This window comes from Pezoporus flaviventris, unplaced genomic scaffold (assembly GCF_033815535.1).
Source record: "Pezoporus flaviventris isolate CSIRO_AGI_PZ_B2104156 unplaced genomic scaffold, CSIRO_AGI_Pfla_v1 ptg000036l, whole genome shotgun sequence".
Taxonomy (NCBI): Eukaryota; Metazoa; Chordata; class Aves; order Psittaciformes; family Psittacidae; genus Pezoporus; species Pezoporus flaviventris.
Genome location: NW_026892584.1, coordinates 13,495,258 through 13,511,313, shown reverse-complemented (window position 1 = coordinate 13,511,313; position 16,056 = coordinate 13,495,258). Strand labels below are relative to the sequence as shown.

The window sequence follows — 16,056 nt, the reverse complement described above, 5'->3', positions numbered from 1 at the left end:
TGGTTTGTTTAACTGAGGAAGTGAGTCCTTGGGATGCTGCTGTGTGTTGTCATGCAATGGAAGTTCAAAGAGGAGTGGTATGCCGTGGTGTGCCTTACTGCTTTTCTCCATGCTGAATGGCTGTCTCTACTCCTGTGTTATCAGTTGCATTCAAATGCCAGCCAGAATTTGTTGAGGGATGGCGTGTTTTACACAGAACTGTAACAGAGACAGACTGTAAGTTCACTGTAGTCTCTGACCCAGCTTCCATGCTGGGAAGCTGCTCAGCCCCAGGGAGGTGGCCTTTCCCTCAGCTGCTGAGAGCTTCTCCATGGACTTCGCTGCTTTCCCGGTTCCAACTGAAGTTTGTATCTCTTCAGGGTATAGAACCTGAAATATATAAAGGAATAGATGTGGGCTTATTTTGGTGTGCCTTAGATGGCCAGCTCTAATTCCTCAAGCTCCTTCTTGCAAGCTGGCCCTTGCTACAGCCCTGTAAAAGCCTCTTCTATTTATTTACTTTCAATCTACAGAATGCTCTAGCTAAATATAGTGCTTTTTTTTTTTTTTCCAGACAGCCTGTTTGCTCTCTGTAATTTGATTTTCAGATGAGCTCATCTTTCCCTGTTATCTAAACCAAGAGCACCAACCTGATGGTAAATCCTGCAGCCCCTACTGCACTAATGTAACATGAGTGTATCGTGATGCTCCTCTCCAATAGGACATGGCTGGAAATTGGCTGTAGCCCAGAAACTGCTCAGAGTACATGTGGTACAGGGCAGCATGGCGATTGGTTGACTCATTTTCTAAATTAAGATTAAAGGCTTAGTTAGAGAACTCCAGTGTTTGCCTCTCAACAACAAAAAATGCACCCTCTATTTGGTGAGTTCCCCTGCCAGCCCCAGTGTTGCATTGTGCCGAAGGAGGGAGCATACAGCCAGGCAGGTCCCACAGAAAGATTTCTGTTTGTGACAGCTCTGTACTGAATGAGGACTTGGCTTTGTGAGGTTTTCTAATATTGCATGCAATGTCTTGAAAAGCATAACATTTATCTGGATGAAGCAATTGATTTGCAGGAAGCCGTCCATTCATATTCTGCCACTAGCAGTGTGTTCTTGTTTTATATTTTCTTTTAGTATCAGTCATCATTGTTTACTGCTTTTTGTAATCTGAGACTATTTTAACCAGAAATATTCCCATTTCAAAGCAGCACGACCCAGTCAGCCCTGCTATATTGCTAACTTTTCCCAAAGACAAAGGTGCCACGTGAAGGTGTCTATACCACCTGAACCCACCAAAACAGCCCAATTTGCAGTATGCTCTGAGCACAGTTGTAACTGTTCTGGATTGCCTTGCTGCTCAGCGGTCCCAAAGTATTGGCATGTGCTCGTGAATCATATTATAACATGTCAGCTCCCCACACATGTGCAGAAGGGGCTACACCCATGCTTTCCCCCATGGCTGTCACACTGAGTCCATGTGCTTTGGAAGCAATGGCATTGTTTTTCCAGCACAGAGAAAAGAAACCCAAGTGCAGTCCATTTTAGCCTTCTGTGTACCTGCTGTTGGTATGTGAGTTCTTGCAGAAGCAAATGTAGTGTGAATTAAGCCACCACTTCTAACAGTGTATAAAATCACACACCAAGCCCCTGAAGACTGCCCCAGAAAACCAGTGCAGTTCACTTGCTGTACCTGGTTTACGGGTGTGCCTAAAAACACAATCCATGAAAATGCCCTTTTTCCATCAGCAGGTGTAGCAACATTCATCACATGTTTTCAAGTCTTCCTATCACCCGAGTATTGATGCAGCAACCAGAGAATCACAAAAGCAGGGAGAGAGGCTGGCTAAATGCTGAGGGTGCCCAGGCTTTCCATGGGCATTAGTGGCTTTGTAAACTTTTTGTACATTATACATAGTAAAACAGAGACAGACGCTACAATCACCAGTGGGTAAACAGCAAAGGAGCCTTTGGGCAGCTGTCATGTGTTTGCACTGCTCGGGGCATGTTCACAATAAACTTTTTTTATAAGAAAAATAATTATGCAAGGAGAAAGCTTGATGAAATGAAAGTCTTGACTCTTTATTTCTGTTGAATTAATAGGTTTGCCTCATAGAAGGTGTTTCAAATTATATGGCAGTCATGCAAACTGAACATTGCTGTGCTGCTGGTGGAAGTCCACAGTCTGTTAGATCAACTGTTCAAGTGACCACTTTCTCAATTTCACCAGGAACCAGATTATAATTACAGAGCTGAAGTAAAAAAACTCATTCCCCACTTGGAATATTTGGATGAAATACCAGCAAGCCAGACTGCTCTCCTTCCTTCCAATAAGATGCATGAGGACTGGCTAATCATCAAGGAATCCATCAAGGAAGGTGGTTTAGCTGGAGACATTTCATGGTTAGGTATGTCAGGTTTCCTGTCGGGGTTCATTTTTCAGGTTATGATGTGTGAAAAAGACAGATGAAGAGCAAGCTGGCCTCTTCAAAGCCAACATTTAATTATAGTGAAGGGACAAAGGATGTTGTGACTTGGGAAGTGAGGAAGCTAGAATTCAGCACTGTGCAGGCTTAAATGAAAGCTGTCCGAAGCTGGGCATCAAGATCAGGAAAATGCAGATGACTTCTAGAGCATCAAGCAAATCCAGTAGTAACTGGAAGTCTGTGCTTTGCATTAATTCTGCATGATTGGAAAAAACAAAGCTTGGAAAGGAATATTTCAACAGCAGCTCTTCATAGCCCTTTCCATAGCAGCAGTCAATCCTACACTGGGTGGATGTAGCAGGATTTCCTTCTCCAATTTAATAATAGGAAAGGCAATTTGGTCACCACCCTGCAATGGTAGCAACATCCTAGCAACTGAGATTGCATGGAGATCTGTTCCATTTTCCTTGCCTCTGTGATTAAGTCCGTTACATTCATTAGGAGGGAGTAAATGGTTTGAGAAAAAAAAAACAAACCTGTTGTCCACTTGGCTGTATCCTTGGTTATAGTTCAGTTGTCCAGGCTTTTATGTATCAATCATCCTACATTCATTTTACTGAGTACCATTAAATATTACCAAGCATTTCCTAAAACTGCTCCTGTTGCTCCCCATTAGTGTAGGCAATGCACTTGGCTTCCCAGCCCTTTCCCCCACCCCCATTGTGGTTTGCCTGCCAAGTGTATTCCATTAAATGTTTAATTTGTTTTGGAATAAGTACATATATTTGTCATTTATTTAATCCCTATGGGTACAAATCAGTAGTTGTAATAGAAGTTATTGTAGAAAAAATAATCCATTAAAATCTGATCCCTCAATGATCCTGCTTTGGCAAATATCAGCTGTGGTTCAGAAAACTGGTTAACTAAAGTAAGCTTCCAGCTGTGCCAGTAAGGACAGGGCACAAAATTGTAAATTCATATTATTTCCTAGTGCAGCCAGACTCATATTCTTGCCTTCAGCTCTAAACTGATGAGCTGATATGGTCAGGTTCGAGCATCCTCGTATTTGTTTCTTTCCTAGAGCAATGTTGACTCAGGTGCTTTTAACGCACTGTGTATTTCATGAGTTTGTATTAACAACTATGGCCCAGATATTTTACAGGTCCCTAACACTCCACCCTTAAGGAAATGGCCATATTATTACAGAGCTGATTCTTCCACTGTTAAGATGGTAGACGCTCAGCACTTTTTAGTGCCTAGATGAATGGCTTGCTTTGTAATGAAATTCAGTCTCCTATGGGTTGTTGCTTGCACATGCTGCTCTTGCAGCTGTGATGTGCTCCCAGGGCAGCCGGTGGTTGGCCAGGCAAGGGAACAGGGCTCTATCTGCCTTTGGTTAGCTTCTGTATTATCCACCCTGCCCTGTAGCATTATGAAACCTCAGTTTTCACCTTTCTTTCTGTGGTAGAGAAGTATCTGTCTCTGGTGCAATACTGGAAGAATCTATCACTGCCATTCTCAGATTTCCATAGCTCCTGGTATGTAGTTTGCCCTGATTGTTTAATAGCTCTGGTAGCAGTGTCACCATCTGCATTATGCCTGGGTATTTAAGCACTATATCTTAGGACAGGGGGCTTGAAGCAGTAGCAAACCTGCAGTGGTTCCCCCGTAGGCAGGTGGGCAGCAAATGCAAGGCAACATGGTCTTACCCTGGATATGCAGAGAGGAGAAGTAGCAGAGCCCTGGATATGTCCAGGCTCACCTGTGGGGCAATTGGAGGTGGGTGGTGAGCACAGAACAGTTCCTGACCCCATATTCAGCCAGCAGTTGGTCTCTGGTGTTCAGAAACAGGAGGAGGGTGGGAAGGGACTTTGGTTTAATTGGGGACCCCCCGAGTTCTACTGTCTGCAGAGAACAGCTATGGGGGACTGCATGCAGTACCAGGAAGCTTTCTGTCTCTGGGCTTGACCCATTCCAGCATGTTTCTTGTATCTGCAATGACATGTTTTATTGTTTCCTACAGCTCCAGGTGTGCAGCAGCAGTTCCCCTATTGGCAGTGTGTGGTGATGGTGTGGTTTGAAGCCTTGAATGACTGTGCTTACTCTAGCAAAATCTCTCCCTTAGATCCATGCCTTGGGGCAGTAGCAAGGCAGTCTAGACGGAGCCCAAGAACCCCAACAGCTTCCAGACCTGGCACTGCACAGTCATCTGCTCATGCAGGGAGATCTAGCAGTGCCTGCCTCTTGTATGGTGGCGGTCCTCTTCCAGATCCCACTGTTTCTGACGAGCTGTTCACAGAAGATGACTCCAGTGACTTGATAAATGGTAACGTATGTTTTTTAATCCTGTTCTTTTCCACATGTCCACCTCCTTCTAATTATTATTGCTGATGAAAGCCTGAGTGCTTTGACTACCACCTACCCATGGTGCTGCTAATCAGGTTCAGCACATGTTTTCTTCCACAGGACTCACCTGCTTTAGCATGGGATTTCCTTTATTTCCCCCTGCAGAAGGAGGTGAATGTCATCTGGCCTCCTCAGCCCCTCACCCCCATCTATTATGTGCTGCTGTCCCTCTTAACAGCCCTGAACTGCAGTGGTGCTCCCTCACTGAAGCTGCCCTTCACACCTTATCGAAAGCTGTTCTGCTCATTCCTTCAAGTTACACATCAGCCTAGCTGGAGCTCACTTAAGTCACATCTGGCACATCTCATTCAGTCACAGGAATGTGGTCCAAGGTAGTACTCTAGAAAGGCATGGTGATGCACATTCACTCACTGTGGGATCACATGTGCTCCAACAACAGGTATTGCAGTTTCATACTGCAGCAGCATCACTGCTGTCAATGAGCACTTTCTTTTCGGTTTCCAGGAGTGGGGCCCTCAGCAAAAGGGGTCAGCTCCTTGACTTCACATACCTGATCTACAGGCTCACCCAAAACACAGGTGTACCACCTCCCTTTGTGCCCTGGCTACCCAGAAGTTCTGCCAAGTTAGCAGCTCCTGGAGACAGCTGGATGGAAAGGGAGATCACTTCTGGTACAATATTTGGCATTTGCCAAAATGTCCTTTCCTGACTCCTGAAAATATCTTGATGGTGCAACTCCACTGGCCCATGGAGTGCAGATTAGATAGGAAGATGGTGTTTGCTTTCTCAGCATTGTGGGCTGCTTCTCTCAGATGCCAGTCTCAGCTCAGTTCTTTGCTGTAGAAGGACTCAGGATGATGAACTAGATGAAGCAATGTAGTGTCAACTGAGTGTTCATTTGGAAAAGAACATGGAAACTGAATGCAGCTTGCCAGGGAATGAGACCATCCAGAGGCACCTTGACAGGCTTGAGAGGTAGATCCATGCAAACCTTGTGAAGTTCAGTAAGGCCAAATGCAAGGTCCTGCACCTGAGTCAGGGAAATCCCACAAACAAATATAGGCTGGGTGGAGACTGGATTGAGAGCAGCCCTGAGGAGAAGGACCTGGAGGTGCTGGTCAATGAGAAACAGATCACGACCCACCAGTGTATGCTCACAGCCCAGAAAGTCAACTATATGCTGGGCTGCGTCAGAAGTGTGACCAGCAGGTCAAGAGAGGTGATTCTGCCCCTCTACTCTGCTCTCATGAGACCCAACCTGCAGTACTGTGTTCAGCTCTGGAGCCCCCAAAACAACCAGGGTTTGGACCTGTGGGAGTGAGTCCAGAGGAGGCCATGAAGATGCTTCAAGGGCTGGAGCACCTCTCCTATTGAAGACAGCTTGATAGAGCTGGGGTTGTTCTGCTTGAAGAAGAGAAGGCTCCAGGGAGACCTTATAGCAACCTTCCAGTACCTAAAGGAGCCAACAAGAAATTTGGAGAGGGACTTCTGACGTGGGTCTGTAGGGATAGGACAAGGGGAAATGGTTTTAAACTGAAAGAGGATAGATTTAGATTAGAGAGAAGGAAGTTCTTTACTGTGAGGGTGGTGAGACACTGGCACAGGTTGGCCAGAAAAGCTTTGGACACCCCATTCCTGGCAGTGTTCAAGACAAGGTTGGACATGACTTTGAGCAACCTGGTTTAGTGGAATGTGTCCCTGCCCATGGCAGTGGTGCTGGAACGAGATAATTTTTAAGGTCCCTTCCAACCCAAACCATTCTATTATTCTATGATAATTTTACATGCACTTTCAGGTAGCTGGCACTACTGACAGAGGCAGTTTCACCCCACGCTCACTGCTTCTTCCTGCCCCTTTGCTGCCTTATGTCTTTTTTGGGAAGAACATCTGCATCACCACATGGGGAACCTGATTCTGATCGAGATCCAGCTGAAAAATAATTCAGCAAAACAAACACACCCCACAAAAAGCAAATTTAGTTTTAATCTGGATCTGTTCCCTGATCTGACTCACTGTGTGGCCACACAAATGTTTGCAGCAGCACAGTGGAGGAGGCAGGGCAGAAGCAGAAGGAAACAGATTCTGGTAGAAGCAGAGAAATGCCTCTCAGCAATGGTGTCAGGCCATGCCAGCTCAAACCATGAACCTACACCATGAAATATTACATCTTCCTGTCTGTGAAAATGATATTGACTGATTTCAAAGCCAGCACCATTTGTTAAATGCTGGAATAAAATGTTCTCTTTTTCCTTTTTTTCTTAGGACTCAGTCAAGTTACGTGTGGGAGCGACACCGAGGCTCTTTGTGCAAGGAGGCAAAAGCTAGGTGTATGTTTTTCTTGTATATGTCATATTCCTGCCTGGTAACCCCCAGGATCCTGGGATAAACTGAACTTGCACTGTGGCTTGTGGCAGCTTTCTCTCTTCTGCAACACAAAAGCCCCCCAAGATGCCATTGACCTTGGGGAGGACAGAGCCTCTTGCCCTAAGGTTACAAATGCTCCCATGTGCTAGCAACAATTAACCATCAGCCTTAAAGGAACACATGAAAGTAAGGTATCAGCTGATGGTGGTGCATTTCGTATTGTCCTGGCTGAGCAGAACACAAGGCGGGTTTGCAAAATTTGACAGTATTTCTATGGCAGCTATTAAGCAAAAGATTTTTTTTCAGCAGTGATTTTTTGATGTTGGTGTAAATAGTCAAATTGCTGCAAAGTCATTCCTATTGGCTAAACAAAGGTTGTTCCTCTTGGCAGTGGGGTGGTCCCTCAGCCCTGTGGGTCAGCCTGCTCATTTCAGCTGTAATGTAGTTAGAGGATGCCCATGTGTGTAAAGGGGTGCAGTATGGGTTGTCGCGGTTAGCTTCTGTGGGCCATGAGGTTCAACGCGGCACAAATGCACACACACGTTTTTAAACAGGCTGTACTAAACCAGGTAAACAGCATGCATAGGACACCTACATCACTGCATTGTCAGCAGCTTCACCTAATGCTGACAGCAGACGTTGAAGAACCACTGGAAAAAAGCGTCCCTCCCTTGTCTCTCTGCTGCCACTGCACAAGCACTGGGAGCTTTTCTGAAACAAATCTGAACATTGGAAATAGATGATGTTTAAGGTCCCTTCTAACCCAAACCATTCTGTGATTTGAGTGAATTACTGTGTTATAAACGAGGATGTGGAAGGGGACTGCAGTCACATGCTATATGATGCCGTTTCTGTGGTACTGGTCCTAATATGCTTATTGTCATAGATACTACAGGCTTATACACCAGGGAGATATAAGTCAACATCTGTCTTACTGCCACCCTGGGTTCCACAAGCTGTAACGGTGCACATGACTGAGGTGTGGGGCTTCTTAAAACTGAGGAGCAAGAAAATAGTGAGGTGTGATCTGAAGATTCAGGAGTAACAGCGTACTTTAATGCCTTCTAAAATCTACAATCTAGAAGCAGAGCTGGAGAGAGCTCCTGAGGTTATCAAAATAATTTCTGTCATTTTCCAGCCACCTGTAGTGAGCCCTTTGAAACTCTGTGGTCTGAGGACAGAAAAGCTTTACAGCTCTGCAGGAGGAGGAAGTCTGCACCAGGAAGATGTGCTTTCTGAACTGAGCGCCAACAGAGAGCAGCAAAAGAGGTGAGACTGCAGGAGAAATCTTGTCGTGCAATAAAGCGGGCATTCATTTTCTGCCGTAATAAAATTAAACTCCTTGGCCACCTGGTGGCGGTTTCGAGGGATAGTCTTGGCCTCCTGCCTTCCTGCTGTGGCAATCCATCCATCAGTGCTCCTCACTGGAGCATCTGCAGGGTGTGCAAGGGAGAAAAAACCTCTGACCTCTCTCTAGAGCAGGCTGAAGACCTGCATAGTCAGGGTGGGCTCACTTGCTTAGTGAGAGCAAGGAAATGACTTTTCACAACTAATGAAACATTCTTGGCTCTGACAGTGCCTACCTTCAGACACTAAAAGAAGTGAAAGTGGATGAGGTTTTCTGCAAACATCGCATTGGCCTAACCAAATGAAAGCCTGAAAGGAAAATAACACCCGACTGAGATTCCCCCACCTCATAGACAATTAGTGGTTGTTTTGGAAGGAAAAACAGCTTCATATCTCTGAGCTTACTTCACTGTGTAGTATTTAAAATCTGTCCCATTTCACTTGGTTAACTATAGGACACTTTCAGATAATCAGACACAGGAAGCTTAGAGGGCTGATCCATTTAGAACAATTTTCCATTTTTCTGGGAAAGTAGGAAATCACAGTGGCTGACTAAATCCACTTCCTGGGTGTTTGCCTATGTGGCCTTGCCAAGCTGCAAGTGGCTGGCTGCATATACACAACTCAAAGGCTAACTAAAGGTGTGATATTTGATATTGTCCAGGTGCCTGCATAGAGGACAGCAAGAAAAAGTCACCCAAGCACTGAGGGTAACTCTCAGTGATGAGGAAGGGGGTGAAGACTCCAGCCTGACTGACAGTTATGAAGGTGCATTGAGGGAGACCTCTGATAAGGACCTCATTGAAAGGATTTCACTTGATTCTCCTTGCCACTCCTGCCTCTCCCAGTCTTCCTCAGGTACTGGACCTAAACCTCTGGGGAAGGATCAGCACTGGGTAGTGATACTTGCAACTAACCATTTGTAGACTGGTGTATTAGTAAATGCAGTGTTTTAAGAGATCTGGCTTCTGTGCTCTAGAGCACCAATTTGGAAATATCATTGGAGAGCTAGACCTTTTGAAATCCATTCTAGTTTTTAAGCAGGACATGGTGGTCAGCTGTGTTGACCATCAGTTGATTCATCAACATGGATCTGTAGAATTAAGAGGAGCCAAGCTGATCTTAAACCAGCTTAGCATCAAGTCTAGAGGAAGGACATGCCTCTGTCTTCTACCTTGTATCGCTAATTTATGGCAGTGACAAGTAAGTCTAAAACACTGATGTTCCACCTGAGCCATATTTTAGCCCAATTGGCACTGGTGAAAGTATTGGCTGAGCTAATGATTAAGGTTTAACTGGGCAACTGGGAATTCTGGAAAGATACGCAACCAAAGGGATGCATTCAATAAACAGTTTAAAAATGAAATGTGTTCTTCTAGTCATCAAAAACAAAGTCAAAGGCCTCTCCAGAATTGCATTTACATAAATGAAAGCAGAATTCCTGCTCTTCACCACTCATTGAATATTATATTTAAGAATATTTGAAACATTAATAATGGTTATTCCAAATACATATTAACTAGAGTACAAAAGTACAACTTTGTTACTATTGTTAATGATAACTTTTTGGGGTCTCAGTAAATACTAGCATGTGAGTTTTTGCTTTATGTTTCTTTCAAGGGCAAAATTGAGCTATTAAAATTTAGAAAAACAAAAGTTTTGGAAGAAACAGAAGTATCATTAAACCATTCAAAGTCTCTGTGTACTAATGGTAAAATGGTAATATAAGCAATATTTCTTTAGTAAGAACAGAAACAGTTTGGAAAAATCTAAATGAGTGGCCAATTGTCCAGTGACCACAGAGGTCTTAGATTATGATCTTGTGGTCTCTTTAGGTTTAATCAGACCTTTTTTAGATTTAATATGAGTTTCATAAATTGAGTATGATTTATTATGATCTCATCATCTTTGTAGATTGAGTAAACAATGCAAGGGTATCTCACAGTGCAGCAGGGTCATGCCTTATAGGGCTATCAAAGTGAATGGTTGGGCATAAATCTGCCTGTCTTGTAACCAAATCTGTTAGCATTTGTTACAAGATTGTTGGAGTGGTTTGAAATCTAGTATTACATAGGGGATGGGGGCTGTGCAGATGACCCAGATCCCAAATTACAAGCAGCTGGCCATAATAACAAAGATTCAAATAATCACAAGCACAGTAGCTTTTGCCCGCTGTCACTAATAGACATATGTGTTTTGCAGAGCAAATACCTGATAAAACTTTAGCAACTAATGGATTTTAGTCAGCAAGGCCATTAAAAATATACTTGACCTCTGTGACTTGAGACTGTGTCAAGGTTTGGAGAGGGATTTAAATGCTACAACACTTAACTTTGGAAGTGTGTTCTACCCAATCACTTCTGTGGTTTTCTCACAAGAAGAACTTGTTGCTGAAAACAGTCCTTCTGATCAGGAAAGGAGAAGTCATTTGAGCAAAACCACTGTTATTTAAAAGTAATTGCAGCAACAGATCCGTATAATCTGCACCCTTTGGAAGCTGTTGAGTGTTATTTCGAGCTCTTGAGTCAGGCATACCAGTCTTTCAGAATGTCTTTACTTAAATAAAAACTCCTATGAAATTTAGAGATTTTTAAAGTATAGTATTATGGAAATTGTTCAGTGAAAATTTTGTATTGGCTTTAAGTTGTTACCTAAGCAGTAAAATACATGCCCATCAATTAGGAGCTATGAAGCTGAACTCTCTGGGATTGGGCTTGATGGCACATTCTTTAGACTGTGTTCCTGCCCTGCACCCTGCACATCAGGTGCTTAGGTACAGTTGGTTCTTTTAATAGACAAGAGTAATTAGACCCCTGCTACATATAGCATCATTTTAAGCATGCATACATGCATGTTATATTTATAAGTCAGGAACAAGACTTTTCTTCTCTATACATTGCACCTGAGATTACATTGGCTAACATATGATCAGCAAGATAGCAGCCCTGTATGTAGGACAATATTTTCCTTATCAGTCAGGCAATTTCCATAATTTTAAGGCTAATCTCAAGAACTTACTCTTACACCCCTGCCTCTGGTTAAAAAACCCCTCTGATTAAAAAGTGAATCCACTCATCTGCAATTATTCCTGTGCCTTGAATTTCCAATCACTGGATGAGGTCCTCAGGTATTTAAAACAACTCAGTGCAAATGCTGGCCAGGAATGATGCATGTATGATCCTGCCTGAGAACAAGGGGATGGGTGAGCTGGTTTGCTCCACTTGAGCTGTGCGTGGCTCATGAGCAGTTCCAATGCTTGGCATGTCACCAGCAGGGAGGCTGCCAACTAACCCAAATCCCTGGCTCTCAGAGGAAGCAATTCAACAAGGCCAGGGACACATCTGCCCACCCATCTCCATCACACAGCATTCTCTAATACATTTTTCTCACCAAGTCAGTCATTTAGGAATAAGTTGAACTGGTAAATCACTGTGCTTTCCCCCGCCCCGTTTCAGGTTCATCACAGGCTCAGGAAGGTGCAGTGTTCTCCAACCCAAACCACTGCCTAATTCCATCTCCTCCAAAAACCCCTTCACCTGTATCTGTAACAGGTGTCGCAGCAAGATCCTGGAAAAAAAGGAACCGCAGGATAAGATGCCTAAAAACACCTAGCCAAGAGGAGAGGCAGTGGATACAGCAATGCCAGCCAAGGGCTCATCAAGAAACTTCAGCCCAGCCTCTGGGCAAGAAATTTGCTCTTCTGAGACAGCACAGCATACTGGCTGCCTCTGGATCTCCAGGGCAGCACCAGCCTGCTGGGAGCACTGGCCAGCAAAGGCCTACTTCAATACCAACAGCTGATGGATCAACAAGCATCAGGTATGCACGCTGCCAGCAGCAGTGCTTGCAGTGTGTCTGGGGAAAACAGAAGGGACTTCACAGCAGGAAAAAGCAGACTTCTGTGTTGTCTCTGGAGTCGCTTGTCTGTTCTGTAAAAAACCCTCCTTTTATTTGTGCTGACATTTACTTTTGTGCGTCTACTGCTAAACTAAACATTTCCTCATGTTCCCTATAGCTTGAGCGTTGGAAATTTGGTATTTTCTTAAATAATAGCCCAGAATTTTCTTGTGTTCTTACAGCTCCATTCTCATGGACTGATGCCTATGTCTGTTGCAGAGTTCTTGTAGTGGCAGTTGTTCAAGACTCTCCTTAGCTAAACCCCAGCACAAGTTCCTGACATCACATTTCTTATTTTTTTCTCCCCTTAAAACTTACATTAATTCATGTTAGAATGAGCTTTGGAAAACAAAGTAGGCATTAGGGAAGTGTTACATGCACCAAACCATGGTTATTTGTGAACCTGCTTACTGTAAGATTAGCATCTTGTTGCTTCTTTGAAGAAATAAAACTGAGGAGCTGTGAATGACACTTTGATTTTGAAGTTAACATAGGCATTATAGAGCAGTATAGGCAGAGAGTACGTGCCTTGTGTGGGAAGCTGGTGTGTCTTCTGCTGCTCCCAAGCCTGGCAGCTTTCAGTTGAGTTTTCAGAGTGAGAGACAGCAGAGCTGGTGGGGAGAATGCAGATATCCAGACCCTGAGTGCAATTACACCGCAGCGTTTCTCTCTTTTCTCTCAGGCCCGTCGTGGATGAGAGCCCTCCTGGAGAGATCAACCACCATCAACCAGCTGTCTGCTCATCTACAAAAGCCCCACAGAGGTCTGGACTGATGAACACTGCTTGGCCCCTGACTGCCAGGGCCATGCTGCAGCCATTGCCACACAGACCCGCTTCCTCAACATCTCAAAGTCCCCAGTCGTAGAAGGTACCTAGGTGGCAGTATGTGTTGGATCTACATACACAGCACAGTCTTGAAGAATTGATGCTATCTTCTTTCAGCTTCTTTTACAAGCTAAATGCAGAGCTGTGCAAGTAGAGCAGTTCAAACAAATGACATGATTTGCCTCAATTAAGGCTACAGCTGGTCCAGAACTGCTTTCTTCAAAGAGCACCTGCTGATCAACAGAAGAGCTAATAAACCTCTTATTATAGACAAACATGGTTATTTTTGCAGCCTTCATGCTCTAAAACAGAGCAAGTCCTAGTGTATTTCCTCTCATCTACACTATACTTTGCTCTCTGAGTCAGGCAGGGACATTGAACCAAGCAGAGCATGGAGCTTGCAGTTTGTGGAGTGGGCTGGAGGAGGTGAGAGACAGAGCATTCCCTCTCATTCCTATCCCCCTGATCTAGCAGCAGCCCACAATGCATCTTATGCAGCCCTGGATGTTTAACATGTAAGGGACAAGCCAACAGCTTTGAGAGGAAGCAATGTCTGGAGCGGGTTGTAAGGGGAGCTTGCGTGGCCTGAGGAAGAGCCCAGGAAGGCTGGTTTTTTTCAGAGCTTACGCTTCCCCAGGAGCTCACCCATTCACAGGCATCTGAGGATCTTGTTGCCTACATTGCTATGGGAGACAATGCTAACAAAGTGGCTTGCAATATTAACATATTTGTTTGCTCCATAGCTACCTGAAAGGATTTATCTTGTTTCCTATGGATAGAGGCATACTGGAATGTCATTAGCATGCTGCATGTGCCTTTAGTGTCAAGCATCCCACTCTAGCTTTTTTAGACCAAATAGACTTTCTAATTTCATATGACTGAATAATTTTAAGTAATGCTGCCACAAAGACAAGGCAGGGAAGTAAGGGGAAAACCCTTTTTTTTCTTTTTCAATAGGGCATTTTTTTTACATTTGGGTGAGATTCAAACCATTGGTTTGAGTGACGGCAGACTTGAGATGCTGATCCAAATGACTGTGCCTTAAAACTTCATTGATGTTGCAGTCTGAAACCATGCATCATTGCATTTTTCCAGTTTAAATTACTATGTTAGAGATACATTTTTAAATTGGTTGATAAACACTGATTACATGATAGGTTAATGAATTGGTTTATGTTTTCTTTCTGCTGGTCAGCTCAAAGTACAGGAGCCGAATAATACAGAAAACACCAAAACTTTGTCTCATCATGGTTATATTGTACCACTTTTTCCTACAAAATAGTCTAGAGCTTTAAGCTAATTTGTCCAGTTTTGGCAAGTCCTAGAGGAATTAATCCATCAAAAATCATTAAAACCTATGAGGTATGTGTTTCTGTGCAATACTATGGGCACAGGCAGGATTTCCCATCCCACCCAACACCAGTGCCTGTGTCCCTAAACAGGCTCCTAAAATGCACTTTTTGCCAGTGCTGCTGACCATGACCACCAAAACAAAATTCTGGCACAGGGAATGGGGGAAGACTTACTAGTTCTAAGCACATGAAACCTTAGCAGGTAGCAGAGCCAAGCATTGGTGGACAGCTCTGTTTGAGGCTTGAGTTTTTGTGTACCACCTTTGTTGTGTCCCTTCTGGGTGATCTGGCCTGCTGAGTAGTATGTGCAAGAGTATGTGCTCTGAAGCTAAAACGCACAACATGACTCAGCGCCAGGCTGTCATGCTTAAAGCAGCAGGGAGGCTTGTTAAGAGAGCAAGCTTGTGATCACAGACAGACCTGATGGCTAGAAGAAGGGCTGGTTGTCTCCTCTGCCAGTAGCGGGTGCACCTCAGGGCTGCCGCGCTGTTGTCTGTTGCAGTTTCCAGGACAAGCAAAATAAATAAGGCTGTTGCAGATCAGATCTGCACAGCTGTAACAGATCCACAGAGAAAATTGCTCTCTGGTTTTAGCCTCTGTTCATCCACCTTCCATCTTTGTCATCTAGAAAATGTAAAAGCCAGCCAGGGCTTTATGTGCTTATTACAAAATGTCAGGCATGATGTGCTACCCAGAAATTCTGTTCTTTCATCCCAAAAGGGAAATATATGGGGAGTTTGAGTTTTCTTGTCACTGATTCCTCTGCTAAAATTCTGTGTTGGTCTATTGAATATGGACAAAATTCTTTAATGAATGAGCTTATTCCTATCCCTGCCTTTGTAAGCTCTATTAATATTTATCTCAGTAGGATCCTTCCTTTCGGTTGGATGCAGCTAGTTTCATATGTACATTACTGGCGTCCATCCCCTCATTCTTGTGAGGAGTTGCTGATGGCTTTAAGTATCTCACTGCCTTAATGGGATTTGCTGCCAGCTGCCAAATTGATATCTAGAGTGTAAGCAGGAGAGAGGGGTGAGAACTACTCCCCCCCCCCCCCCCAAGCTATTAATAAATCAGCACCACAGGGAAGTGCTTTCTGCTGGGAGCTTGAGTCCCATCAGCACATGCTGCTGACAGAGGGGGTGGTTAGCTGGGGCAGCTGCCCTGCAGGGAGTAGGGCTAGCAGCAAAGGGATGTGGTCCAAAGTGACACTGCTGTGGCACAGTCCACCCAGGAGGCCTCTCAGCCTCTCAGCTAGTGTCCTGCGAGCCCCTCTGCTGGAGCGGCTGGTAATGCCCTGCATACTGAAAGGCTCTGCTCAGCCAGAGCTTTAGAAAATAATTGAGAAAGAAGCTTGGACTGCCTTCCAGACAGCCAGTTACTGCAGTGTGTAACAGCCCTTCCTCATCCTGAAGGGAGCATGGCTGAGACAGCATCCCACCCAAACAGGCTCTGACCCGTCCACCAAACAAAGCATTCACCACTGACACATCCTCTCC

General features: G+C 44.4%; 2 protein-coding genes across 8 annotated transcripts in view; both read left to right on the top strand.

Annotated features, from left to right (window-relative positions):
* LRRC56 (leucine rich repeat containing 56) overlaps window positions 1-14,004 on the top strand; it is a 54,000-nt gene extending 39,996 nt beyond the window's left edge. The window contains exons 7-13 of one of the 4 annotated variants that reach the window (XM_061463195.1): window positions 2,209-2,386; window positions 4,674-4,730; window positions 7,034-7,098; window positions 8,274-8,404; window positions 9,147-9,340; window positions 11,938-12,301; window positions 13,062-14,004. In XM_061463195.1, the coding sequence (XP_061319179.1) occupies window positions 2,209-2,386; window positions 4,674-4,730; window positions 7,034-7,098; window positions 8,274-8,404; window positions 9,147-9,340; window positions 11,938-12,301; window positions 13,062-13,245 (1,173 nt within the window). In that variant the 3' untranslated portion in view covers window positions 13,246-14,004. Of the gene's footprint in view, window positions 1-2,208; window positions 2,387-4,427; window positions 4,731-7,033; window positions 7,103-8,273; window positions 8,405-9,146; window positions 9,341-11,937; window positions 12,302-13,061 lie in introns of all 4 variants that reach the window. The other 3 variants (XM_061463191.1, XM_061463189.1, XM_061463190.1) reach the window with 3 other exon arrangements.
* LOC133274254 (ras association domain-containing protein 8-like) overlaps window positions 1-16,056 on the top strand; it is a 120,588-nt gene that overhangs the window by 51,052 nt on the left and 53,480 nt on the right. The gene's annotated exons all lie outside the window — the stretch shown is intronic.